We start from the raw sequence: 16,984 nt of genomic DNA, 5'->3' as shown, positions 1-16,984 counted from the left end.
TCCCACCTGAGAAGGCAATCTCACCTCTCCTGCAGAGGGAAAAACCAGTGATAAATAATACTATGTGCTGGGCCCTGAAAGCCACTAAAAAATCACTATACAGGTACAAAAAGGTAAAAGCTCCCAAATCCCAGTCCTATATTGGTGCCATATTTTAGCTCCTGATGTCTTTCCCAGGTGGGAGCCTGCAGAGACACAAGAAGTCTAGGGCAAAAAAAAAAAGAACAGCAACAAGGAACCAAAGACATAAATATTACAGAAACACTGTCCAAAGATGATTTGAAAAGCCCATTTGTGAGCTTCCAGACAATACCTTGGTGGCACGTATCTGCCTGTGAAGGTCAGTGAGTTGTTGGATTTTGTATTCTAGTTCTGAAATCTGGGCTTGAAGCCACGTCCAACGGCTGCCAATTCCAGCTCTGTCTGCAAGCCACTTCCATTCAGAAGTATAGCTGCTGTGAAGACAAAATGCTGGTTAGTCCAACAATAAAGATAACCACATTTGCACAAGAACATTTTTGACAGCTGCTCTGCCTCACGTTGCAAGCATCTCAGTTGCTTTCAGAAGATATCTGATTATACCCATCCAGTTTCACATCAGCTTATTTCTGTAGCAACAGAACTTGCCCAAACCAGTACAGCCCATGCTCACTGGCTATTCCCACACTAAGCTAGTTTTTTGTTCTGGATTATAAAACTCAAGAGCTGGATAAACTACCAAACCATATCAGTTAAGGCTGATTACAGATGTGTAAAGAATTCCAGTAACTCCACCAGCAAGAATCCAAACTCTTACACCATATTTCCTCCCACAAGGTTTCACAAATATTGTTTGCTAACAACTGGAATCTAATAAAACATCATGCAGCAATGACCAGCTAGATATCAGGTCACTGCCGAAAAAACCCAACTAAGTAGTTTAAATTTCTTTTATTCAAGTTTTTTTAAAAAATATCTGTGTCAGCTTACTTTAGTCAGATCACTCTTACTACTGTTTAAAATAGATGCTTTTTAAAATACAAAAAAAATATGCCTCCTGGTACTTGACATTGTGAACACCTTAATTTTATCATGCTAAATTCATCACTGTTATCAGCAAACATTACTTAACCTCTATATTAAACAAATGAATGAGGAAACCATACCATGCAACAAACAATCTGAATATTCAATAAGTTTAAGCAACACAGACAAACAATGCAGTATTTTAGTATGGAACTCCCCCTACTATCCTAGCATTAACTGAGTTAATTTATTTAAATTAAGAAAGCACAGAAAGCAACTGGTGTTTTTTTTCCCTAGTGAAGCTTTCAAGTATTTTGCCACAGCTGACTTAAAAAGCTGTAAAAACAAAAATCAAACTTGTAGAAAAGAAGTGCTTTTCCTCAAGTTCTTGTGATAATGACTGGATCTAGATCCTTGATGACACTGTAACTTCTGCACATGCAGAATACATCATCTCCTGTTCCCCAGGCAATGAAGAGCACTGAAGTATCACAAAAGAGACAAGAAACAGCAGATGCCAAATGAACTGGCACAGGAACATAATACAAGTGTAATTGTTTTGGGCAGAATTTTGTGTCAAGTATCTCAACAACAAAGAAAGATAATACAGCAGAAGATGCTACAAATGTCCTGGCATGAGTAGGGAATCATCACATTTGAGAATCCTAACATTTTCTAGGCTAATATTATAAAACATAATATAATTCAAATTTAAGAACCTTCAGTCCAGTTTAGCTATCATAAAGAGTAAGGATAGACAGTTTCTGGTAGATCACCTCTAAAATATATAATCTTCTCCCTTTTTAACATAAATTATCCTCCCACATAATTTATCACCAGTTTAAAGTCTCTCATACACAGAAAAAATGAACATATGAAATTATGTGACTGAAACATCCTATTTAAATACAAACTATGAGGAAGAAATCTAGATTACTATCAAAAAGAAACTCAAAGAACTCTGTAAATATGTATGATAATAAACTACTTGTATTTTACATATTCTACTAGTAATTTCCTCCTAGAAAAAAGGCATATGATGTCATCTTGTGAAAATCTATTCTTCTGGCCTCTTTTTATTTATCTTCCCATTATTACCAGCAAAGAGTAAAAAGTCCCAATAAGTTATGCTTTAACCAGGTCTTCCTGACAAGAACTTCTCTGGGATTGACATCTTTTGCATGTTTGTGCTCCTGAAAGTCATAAAATACACTTTGCTGGGAAAGGGAGGCAATGTGAATTCCAAGTTTTTAATTAAATGTGTTCACACAAGCATGGTGGCTGGGATAGTTAAGACTTGTCTCAGGACCCTGGTGTGGCAAAAAGCTAGTCCTAAAAAAGAGCTGCTTAATGAGTCTATAATAATCCTTTACTTAATAATTTTAACCAAAAAAAGTTAGAGAAATAAAGAGCATAAGGGAGAAAACCCCAAAGTTAAAGAGGAATAAAGAAGATAAGGGATAAAAGCCCAACTGGAGTATTGAGGTGTTTATTTCTGCTCCTTTCTCAAAAGGCAATTGAGGAAATGAACAATGAAATCCCACAAACCAGGACATGGTAGAAAGAAAGCTGCAAGGAAATAAATCACAGCAACAGATTCACCTCCCAAACCAGATCCAACAGCCTGGGGACAGAGGTGAGCTGCTCCCAAGCAGACTGAGGAGGAGAGGGAAGGAAGTGAGAAGAAAAGCAAGGTGTCCTGTACACAGCTGGGGAACAAGAAGCAGAATGGAATGGCCAGAACTGGCCTCATGTCACCTACACTGCATGAAATCAGTGTGGCATAAGGGAATCCACAACCAATATCACACCTCAGCAGAAGGAATGTTAAATGTTGTAACCTCTGTGTATTACTGTCTTACACATAAACAAGAATCCTCTGCAAAGCTGCATCACAAGTTCTGTTTTCACTTTTTTTCCACTTAGACACAGTATTTAATCTTGAATTAACAGCATTCACTGGTAAACATATTAAGTACATTTTTGCTTCATTCCAAAACACTATGCAAGTATTTCCTAAGGCTTTAAATTCTATATGATAATTTAAATAACAGCATTTAATTACACTGTGTAACAATGTCCTCAGGCCCCACTCTAAGGAAAGGTTTTCACCAAACTAAGCACAAACATTCTATGCTCAGGCCAAAGGAAGCAATTTTAGCTTCTCTGTCCCTCCAGGCTGCCCCAAGCCAGAGCCTGCTCAAAGGCATGGGCATGGATTGACATGGATTAGAGAGCTGCTCCTGGTTCATTTTAATTTTAGGGGCAGCATGACTGAAGCAAGTTTAGGTTTAGATCTCTTGCCCATTTTTAATGTGCTGCACACAGGGTGAGAGACAGAAGCATTGCTGAACTCTGTTCCCATCCCTGGCACTCCTATCTGTTTGATCTTGCATTATTTTTAACCATCTTTTCCTCTAAGCCTATTTCTCTACAAATCTTTTAGTAAAGCTTGTAACTTCTAAGGAAGATAAAATCACTATGAGCTATCCTCACACTCCTTTGTGTTCACACACAAAGTAGTACAGTCACTCAAGTGACAAATGATAACCTATTTCTGCAACAAAACCAATCCAAATCAACCCTGAAACAAACCCCAAACCTGGGTAAATCTGCTCCTGCTGGACAGTAAAGTTTAACATTCACTCAGTAAAGGGAGTTGTTTCAGGGTGGCTTCAGAGAATTCATTAACTCTGCAAACCCAGAGAAGAAGAAAAAAAAAAAAAACCAAAAAATTAAGCACAGTTACAAAAATAACCAGGCCTGTCACTGGAGGAGGAAGTCAGAAGCAGGTGCTAAAGTAGAAGCTCCTGCTCTTGTTTTCTGTTGGGAATGGGACAAGAAAAAAGATGTTTCTGTCTGTCCCACTTCCTGTTTGCTCCCTTTATAAATATCTTACTTGGTTTCTGTGCTTTTGAATTTAAGATCATACATCCTTACCAGGAATTCCAAAATCTTTGTTCTGCTAGCAACTCAGTATAAACCATGTAACACTGGAAAACTTTGTCATGTTCAGTACTGTAGCACAGTGGAATATTAAATTTGCATATAGATTTACTGCTCTTGCAATGACTCTAAATGTGCAGATGATCTCCTACATTCATCCAGGACTATTAGAATTGGAAGAGAACACAGCAATACTGATTTTGTATCAATAAAACATCTCATTTAAATTTCCCTAAGAAAACATGCTGGAAATGCATCAGGGGCAACTTGTTTCAATGCAAAATACCTGCCTGCATTTCTGTTTTGGTTGCACTGCAAATCAATCCTGCACAACTTCCAAGAGAAGGAAAGAAAAGAAATGCAGCAGAACAAACATGGCACAATGAGCACGAACACAAATGCAAACTAAGTATGATCACAAATACAGCTTGGGAAAGAGTTCAGCTGGGGATCAGCAGCGACAGCAGAGGCAGTGTAAGTATTTCATGCTCCTTGCCTCTGCTGAGAGTGAAGAGGCAAGTAAAGAGCACTAAGGAATGCTATGGCAGTCAGGAGTGCTGCTGAACTGCAGGAAGTTCCAGCCATGACCTAAGGACAGGACTCTCAAAGTATTTCCATTGTGTTTTGGGTGAGATTTACGTTATCCAATAGCTAAGATCAGCTTGTCCCAAAAAATAAATGCAGGCAGCCTAGCTGAGCAAAAAAGGGAGCAGCTAACCAAGATAAAGTTGCTGTGCTACACACACTGCTGGTTGGGGTTTGTGTGTGGGTTTGGGGTTTTTTGGTTACAGGAGACAAGAAGAGGTGGAATTTCAACCTTAGAGGCATATTTTATTTTTATGAGCAAACAAAACAATAAGCCTGAAAAGTGTTCATAAATGATGGAGAAACACAGTGGTGATTAAAATGCACAGAACACACAGAACCTGGGACTGACAGTAAGTATCCAGGAGGGTTGGTTCAAGCAGGTATGATAAGCACAGGAAGGAGTGTGCAGCCCTCTGACCATGGCAAGATTCTCCACAAGTCATGTCATATGCTGGAAATTAAAGCAGACTAAAGCCTTCCACCTTTGTACCTCCCAGTGAGAAGAAGCACCATGCCCTGCCATGACATGTCTGCAGGGACAATGACAGGATGCTTCCTGCTAAACAGGAAAGGAATGTGCTTGTGCTTGCAACAGACCCACATCAAAACTCAAAAACCATTTCACAACCCACAACACTGTCACCTTTCAAAAGGCTTTAAAAACACCAACACTTTCAAGTAACAACACTCTTAAATGCACACAAGCCAGAGAGCAAGGCACTCACAGAATGTTGGTGGTGAAAAAACCTCTCCAATTCCAAAATTCTTCATTAAGCCTAAGAAGGGCAGCTGTTCCTGACATCCCCTCACACCATTTCTGCTCAGTCTCTCAACGTGGGGTGTTTTGCTCTTTCTGCTAGGTCATGTTCTCTTTGCTTTAATCCACATTGTTCTGGCATCCAGTTTTCAGATATCTCTAGAGTGATCTCCACCACCCCTGCTGGTTCATCTCCTCTCATTCCTGGGCTAACAGAAACCTATTGCCCACATAGCAGGGAAGTATTTGGGAACAAGAAGCAGCTCATAAATCACAATGACTCTACCCTCAGGATAAAGAGCTGATCACCCTCCTTAGTGGGAGTCACTGAAAACAATGGCAGAAGTTTATTGTTTTTATGAAGGACTGATCTTCAGAAAAGAAGAAATCAGAAGATTCTCCAGTCTTAAGTTCCATCATGTGACTCACCATAAACTTCATGAAACACTGGGAAAAAAATCACTCATCCCCCAATTCTCTTGGGAAGCTCACCCAGTTGTACAAAAATACAAAATATTCTCCACACAGCACTCTCACAAATGCCCCACAGCATACTAGTGTGGTGGGAGTCCCCCCAGGACTGGAGCTGGTAAGTTGTGAACTTCCTCAGCTGTCTCTAATTTTTCACCACCATCACACTCAATTCTCTGACTACACATGGTAAATCCCAAAAAGCAACTGTCCTGAAAACAAGGATTTTCTTGCAAGCCACTAATGTGGGCCCAGGGCTTCTGATCCCTTTGGTCAACATGGTGGAGAAATTCAACACATCCAATTTTCTTCTCTCTGCAGACACTGACAGAAAATAAGACATTACCTATATAGACTAGATTATATAAAATATTCAAATTAGGTGAACTCAGATATGCTTGTATTTTAGATAAGCTTATCTAGATTTCAGTCATGAGATAAAAGTGTGTGCCCACTCCCAACCAAGACTCCAACACTTGTAATAGCTGAATAAATATGTTCAACTATTAAATGACCCGTAAATGCTTTCTCAAGGACTAATTCTTCCAGAACACCTACATAATGTTTGTTTTCAGAATGAACTAACTTCAGTTGCTGTTGAAGCATTAATTCCCCTGGATCAGTTAACTGTTAAACCCCTCAGAACCACATAACTAAAAAAAACAGTGTGTGCTGTTTTATGAATGCAATCCCTTCTATGCATTCCTGAGTACAAAAAGGATTAAAACCAAACTGTAACAATTTTGGCTGATCAAAATGACACAAAAAACCACTATTTACTGTGGCAGTTCACTCCCAGCCTTTGCTCAGACCTTCCAGGAGCAGTGTGCTGCTGTTCTGGAATAACCAACACCAAACCAAGCTATGCACTCCCTGCTCCTCACTCCCACTCCAAAAAAATCAATCAAGGGAATTTCTCTGGTGCTCAAAATTAGCTTGCAATCTCTGTGAAGATCTGCAGTAGGTCATTCTTCTGGATCCTACTAGGTTGCTACCTCCCTTGGTGTTTAACAGGAATTTTTACCTGGCAGACATTTTCCTGTGAAGCACCACACAGCTTCCCAAAACATGGGTTATAATTCTCCCTATCATCTACAGACATCAGCAACTGCTTATTACAATTACAATTTCTGGTATGCATGCCTGGTTCCACCACCTCTGACACACTGAGGCCCTTCAATATTTCCAATAATGCATGTTCATACCAACACATAACACACACATCTTATCTTCCCAAACAAAAATCTTGTACCTAGCTGAAAACTTATGCTATGCCATCAGACCTGAGGAATTCATGCAGTAACACCTGAAATTATCAACCATAGCTGTGATTTTTCAATAAATTATCAACCAGGTCTGATTTTTCTCTTGGAGAGAAAATTTATGGGGGAAAAAATTAGGTAGTATGAAATTAAGTAGCAATGGAATCAAACTTTTACATCTCCCACAAAATGAGAAGGGACAGTGGGGAGGATAAAAGAGGAAAATCAATATTCAGAGCAAAAAGGCTGTAGGAGAAAACTGAAAATATGAAAAGAGAAAGTCTCTGTGCTTAGATACCCTAGAAAGGGAGAGATTTCAGAAGAATTTCACTGGTGCACTATAAATGCTCCCTATGTGATAGGGAAATCACATCCTCCAAACTGATGAGGTGCCACAGACAGTATTTGCTGCTACAGGGTTCCTGCAAAGGATCACACACTGCTGTTGTTTTATATTAAAGACTGAACTGTTACACTTGCACTGAAATGTTAACTCAATTTGGGCACAGAATAAATTAAAAATTCAGCTTCTTAAGGGATCTCTTAGAGTGCTGAATCTTTCCAATGGCTGGTAGGTGCTCTTCACCTCCAGCTCTGTCTACGTAATTCTTTAGAGCTGAGTTAATTATAAAAGGCCAAGTGGGTTAGTGAAGGTGGAGTCAGCCAGAATATTAACTGGCCAGAAAGAAAAACCTGCAAAAGGTAAACAACCAGCTGCACTTCCTCTTAATAAAATAATGAAAAACCCCAACATGCTGTAATTTGAGTATCTGCCAATGGCTTTTGTTAAAAATATTTTAATATTCATTTTTAAGGTTCTGCTGTCTGCTCCAGCACACCAACATGTTCAAAGTGAAGCAGAGAAGCAGGTAGTGCTAAAATGCAGAGAAAGAAACTTCAAGAACAGCAGGGCTGCCTAGAAACGAGCTTCTTTTCTTGCCTTTGAAATGGCACAACATCAACAGATTAACAACAAAACACCAGGAACACAGGCCTAGAAATTCTCTTTAATATTACACAACTGCCCTTCAAAAAGAAACCAAGTAATGCTACATCTGTAGCCCATGCTCAACATAAAATAAGGCAGAACTTACCAAAAACACTCCTTCCAAGATCTGTGCAAATGGAACATTATGACAGCACATAAGCAGCATATCAATGCTGTCCAGCCACTGAAGTTTATTCCAAAATTTGTATGTATATTCTTACAGGGAAAAGATGGGTATGGTATTCAGGCAAGCTCATATTCCATCTTATAAATCAGTGTATATACATATTTATATATGAATGTATGTTTGAACAGTTTGCAATTTGGGTGTTTTGCAGGAGCCTGGGATTGAATTTCACTGAGTTTTTCTGCTGCTCAGTCTACCCCATGGGCTGGGAGGAAAGGGAGTTTATATTACATATATTCAAACACAGACCTTCAGGTTTATTTGTTTTTCCAACAGCAGAATCAGTAACTAGAAGTTTGCTAACTGAAAACTAAATTTATTTAAATTCCCCAACAGAAAACTTCATTTAACTCACAAGAGCTAGGCAAAGTGTGTGGATGAAAATAAAATAATTTACAGCTGTTTCAGTAAAAAAAGAGCACAGGTCAATATATTTAAATCTAACATCACATTCCTAACCCATATTTAGCAGTATGAATGAAACTCTGTTACAGGAGAGCATTCCTATTTTGGGAAGTCTTTATGCACACTTTTTACTTCATGTGAAGAGGAAAGCACTTAAATTATTTCCTGTATCAGGGGCCCATGCATGCTGATTTTCAAAGGCACTGGTGTATCCCTTTGAAGCAGATTCTCACTAAATCAGTGCTAGCTATAAACCAAAATAACACTGCACTTGCTTTACAAGAAGTTAGAAAGACAGTTCATTGTTGTTTATAAGCAAGTATTTTAATTAAAGCAAACACACTGCTCAGCTTAGTGAAAGGAAAAAGCCAGCCATAAAACACTGATTAATCAGCACTTGACATCAAGCATCAAATTCTTCTTGTCTCCAATTTAATTAAGCATACAAGGTTATATATGCACACACATGTGCCTGCTCATTAGATTTGCTATTCTACTACACTATCTTGACTGTGTATTAAAAAGTTATTAAGTAATGCCAAGTTTTTATTTAATATGAATTCAACACCCATCTCACTTAAAAGATTTGAGATTCCCAGCTCCAAGTTTCCCTTGCAGGTTAAAACCTGTCAAACCTTCTGCTTTTTGTAGTCTGCCTTCAGCAGCTACAAAATTATTAATGTAATTAGAGGTTAGAAATCAGGACCCCCACCCACAGGAGCATTGCTCTGGTATTGAGAGAGCAAAGTCCTGCTCAACAGCAAGTTTTTATTGCTGCACTGAGATCTCTAAGGCAAAACAGTAAATACATGTGAGACCCTGAAGAAGTTATTAATTCATCTTATGGAAACTCAACCAAGTGAGGTTAAATATATTCTGAGATAATACATGTATCCTGAGAGTTAAAACAGAAGGTAATGTAAAGCTATATTTTCTTTTATTCTCCTCCCACATCCTAGAGATAGGAGACAAGAATTGAGAAAATGGAATTCTTGAAAAAGCAACATATAAAACATTCTTAAATCAGCATATTATTTACACCAGTGAATTTATACTTATTCAAAAGCCCTCATATTAATCTTGTATGCAAATAAGACACTTCCTGGACTTATAAACTAAAAAGGTGTTAAAACCAGGAAACAAGTGGGGTTTGTGCTTAAGAGCAGCATTTTGCCCTGGCAGACTCTCTTCCTCCCCTTCCCAAACTCATAATTCAGTTCTCATATCAGGCATGAAGTGCAATTCCAGCTCAGTGTGGAAAATTAGGACCTGACCTTGCAAAAACAAACAGTCTCCCTTTATAAAGTGGCTCCAAGACTTGCAATAAACCCTGTCCCTTTAGCAGTGCCATGTATAGCCAGGCCTGCAGAACTGCACTGATGCTGCTCAGTTAGCCACTAGAAAAAATGCTAGGAAAAATGGAAAATCATCTAGAACGAACAGATTAGATCTGGAGATACCAGTCATAAGGTTTTCTTCCTTCCTGTATTTTCTCTGCTTAATGCTCCCCTCCCCATCACATGCTTGTGCTAAAAGCAGATTTCCCATCTTCTCTTTCCAACTAGCAATCTAAGGGGGAAAAAATAAAGGAGAAAAAAAAAGAGTAAGATTTACTATCTATTCACATTCATTATAAAAGTTTCCAGGCACAACAAACCCTGTGGGCATGGAAAAATGTAGCAGTGCCTCTTCGTCAGGCTTGAGGTTGCTGGAGGATAATCAGTAAAACATGTCTTTCAAAATCAGAGGGAAAGGCATGAAAACATTTCAGAGGGAAAATCCCACCAAACGATGCTAAAGGATTCTATTTGGATAGGGAAAGGAGAACTGGGAAAACAAGGCACAGCATTTGTCATGAGTACAAAGAGCTACTTATTTTGCAGGAAAATCTACTGCAAGCAGGTTTTCTGTCCAATTGATTAGATGCATCTACTACTGTTGGATGGAGTGAGCAGCTGTTTCTTCAAAGAACCACAGTGAGTAGCTTTTGATTCTGGAAGATCACACTTGTAGTGCACATAGCAGAAAACCTCTGCATTCTGCAACTTTACAGGTTTCCCAAATGACTCCCTGAGCATCAGAGCTCTTTGTGGTACATTGTATTCCCTACTACACAGGAATAGACACAAAATACATCAGTAAGAATGAGGAGTTGGCCTAGCAGGACACACACTGCTGCCAGAGTGGAGCTGTGTTGTTGAAAAACCTTTGAGCTCACATCATCATCAAATTCACCTTGTTTGGAATCTATGACTACTTCTATGCATCATCTTTCATCTTCATGAACCACAAAGATCAACAAGTTTCAAGTAAATTCAGCTGGTGAAATGTTGTCTGTGTGGCAAATCAAGTGTTAGTTATGAATCCCTAAAGGAATTACTCATGTTCAGCTTTGTGTTGCCTTCCTTGGGCACTCTGCTCTGGTTTCTAACACCCAACAGTGAGCCAGAGAGCAGCACCTAAAAGCTGCCTTTGAGAAACTACAGAGAAGAACTACTACATCCCCTGAGTAGTGAGACTCTCCTGTGCCCAAAGGATGGAGTGTCCTAAAATACAGCAAAATTTCCTGCTGGCAATGTGGTGCTATGAAAACTGACAGGTTAAAGATATTCATGAGCTGACAGTAGCAGCAAAATGACAAAGGTCCTGAGGACAGCCAATTGTTTTTTTGTATTTCTTTTTAGTAGACTCTCAAAAGAATAAAATATGTTTTGATGAAACTCTTGAAATGCGATGAGCCTTTCCAATTATTCTAGGAACTAGAGAAGTTTGTTAAGCACTATGAATTGCCTTCACCAGCAGACCAAGGATCTCTCTTGCCTTGAGGACAGAATCTATGTAATGCAGGAACAATGGTTTAAATATCTCACAGCAGCTATTTGCAACTGAACAACAAAGGTATTGAAATAGATGGATAGAGACAATCTTGCTTGAGCCACAAAGCACTGAGATACAGGTCAGAAGAGCTTATGTCAATACTCATTGGGAAAAGCTCTCCTCAGGATAATGAGAATGAACAGGTTCAAAAAGCTAAAAATAACTCCAGGTTTGTTATGCAGCATGAGGAGTTGGAGCTGGAATCAACTTCTCCCTCCTGATGGGAAACAGACTGTTCTCAGGTAGACATGGTAACTGCAGCTTCTCCCTGCCTTGCACACTGGACTGATACCTCCTCCCCTCACAAAAAGAATGAGAAACACCACAGCCACAACAATGAGCACTCACCAGCCTGACTATACCCTCAAGTTAAATGCAATCAGTACCACACTGAGATATGGGTAGAACCAAAACATTCTTTCCATTCATCACTACATTGTTTGAACCTTATAGTAACTACAGTTAAATATTATTAAGATTATCACAGAGGAATTCAGAGTAAACATTTCCATACAGGTGAGGAAATGAGTATTGTCTCACCTACACGATCCCATTGCTTCTGGAAAGCACTTAGAGCCAATTCCCAAGGACAGAAAGGCAATTCAAAGCATGTAAATCTGTAGGGGCCTGAGTAAATATATGTGTAGGGGCCTGAGTAAATATATGTATTGTAAATATATGAATGGCAGTAAAAGATCTCTGTATTGTATTAGTGACCCTGCCCTGATTCTAGTTATTGTAAAGGGGCTGCAGCTGTGATGTCCTTGATTGGGCAGCAGCTATAGCCCATGGAGGTAGCTGGGATTAAAGGGGGTGGGGTGGTCAGGGAGAGCCTGGGAGAGGAGCCCTGACTGAGAAGCAACAACACCACTGCTGTGAAGATCTGCTGTGAGAAAACCACCCAGAAGGTGTGAGACTCTGGAAATATGATATACAACAATAAGAATACAACATAAATCCACTCAGCAGAAATCAAAATGGATATTAACTTTGTTTCTTTTGTCCAGATGAAAGGCAATCCAGAAGGCCTTAAAGTGGCAAGGAAACAGCAACTCTGACAAGCTGAACTGGTGAGTAACTGATTCAGTTACCTCCAAGAAAAAGGGCAGCATTTTAGCCACAAAGGCAAATCTTAAAGTTGGAGAAAAGAAGAAAAACATTGTGAGCTGAAGATAATGATGATTTCAGATAAGAGACAGCCTGTCCTTACTGCATGTTAACTCCAGCATTTCCTCAGCCTAGGCACACAGACAAGACTTTGCTTAAATCAAGCAGTACTTTTAACTCTGAGCTTGCTGGCCCAGCACCTCACCTCAAACAGCAGCGAATCCTTCCCTGCCAGTGCAGCAAGGCTGCTGTGCTGAACAACTGCTCAGCAGCAGGAGCACAAAGAAAGGCAGAGCAATAAACAACCCAAAATAAAGGGCCACACTGAGTCAGACTAGAGATCATCTTACCCAGTCCTCCTGCCTCGCAGCAATAGCTGAGATAACAATGTTACACCAGAGCAGGCATGGAGGGAGCAGGGCAGCTCCTGAACATTCCCTCAGCTCCCAGCAAGAGCAGCCTGGGGATTTCCTGAGCCAAAGGTGATGGGTTTGATGAGGTTTTAATAATCCTCTGTGGATTTTTTCATCAGTGCAACAAAAGTAAACTGAGTAAGCCTTAAGTGGAAAGATAACTGCCAAAAGCCACAAGAAGCAATAAAAGGAAAGGACTGGCAGAGGGAGTTAGAAACTCAAGTGTTGAGGGCAGGAAGAAAAAAGGAAACCATCACACAAAACTTTGGTCCAAGTTTTACATTACCCACTACTGTTCAAGAATCAAGAGCTTCTCAAGAGCTTTCTTTTTCAGCTCATGTAATCACAAGATAAGAATCCTAGAGGCAGAGCTATTACTTAGAAGTTCAAGTGTATCAGTTAGGAGAATGTGGATTCTCCTATGCTGGGGAGAGCCCAAATGATGTTTTTTATTAAAATATTTCAAAAGAATAATTATTTTGCAAACTCAAATATTTAAGGTGCTCCTAACTTAGTTGACAAGTCATTATGCTTTGGCTGGACGTCAGCACAGTATTTACCATTCTGACAACATGTAAAAGAAAATGAAAACATTTTCTCCTCTGTTTTTCAGCCCTACAGAGCTTAGCAGAACACAGCAGAGATTTGATAACAGCCTTGCTGGACTGAAACTATAAATATGTAACAGGGCAAAGCTCTTCCAGTTTCAGAAGCTTACTTGATTTCTTCTGAGCATTATGCTTTTCAGGAAGCAGAATGGGAAGTAAGAGTTTTTAAATGTTTTTTAATTTATTTTTTCTAGACATTCTCTGACAGCAGAGGGTATAAGGAAAGACCAGTAAACACAAACCCTGTCCTGACAATCTACAAGAGCCCACGAGAAATGTGGGTATCCTGGAGTTCCCACCAAGCTGCTGCATTTGTGTGCAGCTCTCTTCTGTGTACCACAGTCCTGACTATTACATCCCAACAAACCTTAAGGCAGGCTCATCTCTCCAGCTTTGGGAAGAGGAAAGCAGCTGTCCTTTCACTGTTTTCTAAAATTTCTTGACTGAAGAGATTGTGTTAGCAGTGTAGCAAGGTAGAGGTAAAAAAAAAAAAAAAAGAAATAAGGTGGTACCATCATCAGAGAGCAATTTTACTATCTCCTCTTACCCACCACTGATTTGTAATTTGTATTGACAGGATTCCTGCCAACTTAAGACACTACTAGTTAATGATATGAATTTCCCTCTGGTTCATCCTGAAAAAGATACCAGCAATAATAAACACTCAATTGCTAGCTCCATTCATAGTTTCAGAGTGACTTCAGGAAGTAAATTAATATTTTTAAAATTAAAAGTTAAAGAACCAAACTTTTTCAACATACCAGTGACCAAATACTGGATGGCTTGATACCTACATCAGATGATAATTTTTAATTTTTACTCTTTATCACAATATAGTGGATCTTGAGATCCTAATATTGACTAATAAATAACTCCAGAGTAAAATGAAAATTATTTTCATTCTGGCCCCAAGTATTTACAGCAATCACTATCTGGTTTACAGCACCATTCAGGTATTAGCAGTATTGATGGAATGCAAACCGAGAGAGTGCAGTACGAACTCTAGTTCTCTGCAATCCACTAAAGCAACTGCTCCTTAAATGCATTAATTAGAAGTTACTACTTTCTGCCAAACCCAGCTCACACTGTCAGTCTTGCTGATTTCAGTAAGACTACTGAGTGAGGTTACTCACACAAGATCTGTAGGTCCAGACCCTTCCATCCTGATTGATAAGTAAGAAGCACATGAGTCTAAGCAGGAATTTAACACTTACGCTTCCACAGTCTGTTCCTCACCATCTTCATCTGAGCTGCTGCAGGTTGCATCAGAGTCCAGGTCCTTCTCCACACGGGACAGCAGCCCTCCAGTAGAAAGTGCAAAGCCACGGATTTCACCTGGTGCGACGCTGACTCCGTTCTGTACATCCACACCCAAACTACTCTCCGGAGCAATCGTGTTGTTTTCCAGCCAACCTTCAGTGCATCTGAGGGAGCTATTGCTCAAAAATCTAGCTGGCTCATGGAAAACCTTCATTCTCTGAAGCTGATGTTTCACAAAGCATTTCAGCTGCTGATCACAGTGTTTGATAACGTGCTTTGCCAGGAGCATTTGTAAACGCTTCTGAGTTCTTTTGGCGCGACTGATTTCCATTTGTTGCTTAGTGACACACTGGAGTAAGCGAGCGTACACCTCCTCCTGGGTGCAGCTCAAAATCCCTTCTGCAGGCCCGTGAAGAATTTGGTGTAATAAATCCCCTTTTATTGTTTCAGTGCAGACTTCCAAAGCCCTCCCCAAAACCCCATTCTTCTTGTACCATTTACCATTTAAAAGTTGCATTTCTTCTGCGTTACTGGATTCTGTTACACCCGAACCTGAAAGTCTCTGCATTCCTGCCAAGTTTGGAGATGTGGTCTCTGAAAACGCTGCCCCTTTGACCTGTTGCTCAGGTTCTGAGTGACTAATATGACCAAATGATGTGTCAGCCCCATTATGTAATGACTTTCTCATCTTGGAGCAGCCAGGCTCTCCTGCTTTTGTCTGCTTCCCAGTTTTGTTGTTAAATGCAGAATTTGTACTCATTAACAAGACAGACTGATAGCACTTGGAGGATGGTGGGGAACCAAAATGCTGCACACTGAAGATATCATTCCTGAGGTTGGGCTCAGCAGTGGGGAACCCCAGGACTGAGCAAGTAATCCGTGCGATGGAGTCCTCTTTTATCTTCTCTTCCACTGCTCTGGAATTTTCCATGCACAAAGCTGTATCAGACTCCATAGCTCTAGAGGACAAAGAAGGTGACAAGTGGATACCATGACCTTTTGTTGTTGCCTCTCTGAGAGCTGGTGTCATTATAGCTACGGTAGGTAGTTTACAGCAAACCTGAAAATAACATGGGCCATGTAAATTTTCTCATTTTCATGACACAGTACAAATACAACAACTCTGACAGACATTTCATTCTCCCAACGTCATTCAAAAATTCCATAAAAAGGGACTTTATCTAAAGAACACAGACTATGTTGCCTCCCAAGTCAAACAAGAACACCCTTTCTGTTTTTTCTTTATTTCATTCAGAGGCTGTTCTGTGTGCAATGAAAGCCTTTACATCTCAGGGGAATAACCATTCATAACTCATTTCAGTTTTGATTCTATCAGTCTGAGAAATAAGACTCAAAAAGTTCAGGTCTGTCATCTAACCTTGCCCAAACTGAAAAACATGACCTTGAGCAATGTGACTGGCACTATTGTGAGAAATGTATTTACTGTAAATCTGTATAAAGAAAGCATTTGATGAACTGTTATATATTCTTATAAATACACATTAGAAATCAATCAACAAGGCTAATGCTTTCAAAATAGATAACTCTAAGTTCTGAAGTTTCCTACTAAAAAAGAATTCTTTTCTGTGCCTTTGGTACCACTGTTTATTCATCAGGCACTGTCTGTGTAATACATACAGATTATTTTTCATAGCAAATTGAGAAATGACAGTTGTCCTTGACAAATCCTTTTGCTTGTGGCTTGCCAATTAACAAAGGGCTCCCAGACTTTGGGATCAAAAGGCCAATGTCAACCTTCACCCCTTTTTGTCAGCAGCTGCCAAGTCATACTGTATCTATTCCACGCAGGAATCACTTGCACAGTACTTACAGCTTTGTTAAGGATATGGTTAAATAAACCAAATGAATGATTTAATTGAATATGGCCTGCAGAAGCTCCTGAATAAGAAGCTAGAGACAAAACCAGAAACCATATGAGAGCAGTAGCAAAAGTGGGTGCAGCACAGCAATGCCCTTTACAGTAAATTCTGTTGAACTGTGCACTAGTTGAGCAGTACTTCCAGTGCCCTCCTTTTCATGCCTCCAGTTCCCCTGATCTCCCCAGCAACTGCCAGCTCAGCAACTTGCAATGCACAGATCCCATAAGGGG

General features: G+C 39.7%; 1 protein-coding gene across 5 annotated transcripts in view; it reads right to left on the bottom strand.

Moving 5' to 3' along the window:
- KANSL1L (KAT8 regulatory NSL complex subunit 1 like) overlaps window positions 1–16,984 on the bottom strand; it is a 61,725-nt gene that overhangs the window by 39,445 nt on the left and 5,296 nt on the right. For 4 of the 5 annotated variants that reach the window (XR_009114636.1, XM_058027545.1, XM_058027549.1 and 1 more), the window contains exons 2-3: window positions 14,829–15,934; window positions 314–455 (exon numbers count right to left, since the gene is read on the bottom strand). Coding sequence is in view for 4 of the 5 variants with exons in the window: in XM_058027545.1 (XP_057883528.1) it covers window positions 314–455; window positions 14,829–15,904 (1,218 nt within the window). In the remaining variant the exon portion in view is untranslated. The remainder of the gene's footprint in view (window positions 1–313; window positions 456–14,828; window positions 15,935–16,984) is intronic. The other variant, XM_058027547.1, reaches the window with a different exon arrangement.

This window comes from Melospiza georgiana, chromosome 7, assembly GCF_028018845.1.
Source record: "Melospiza georgiana isolate bMelGeo1 chromosome 7, bMelGeo1.pri, whole genome shotgun sequence".
Taxonomy (NCBI): domain Eukaryota; kingdom Metazoa; phylum Chordata; class Aves; order Passeriformes; family Passerellidae; genus Melospiza; species Melospiza georgiana.
The sequence above is the reverse complement of the archived record's forward strand: the minus strand, read 5'-3'. Positions and strand labels throughout refer to the sequence as shown.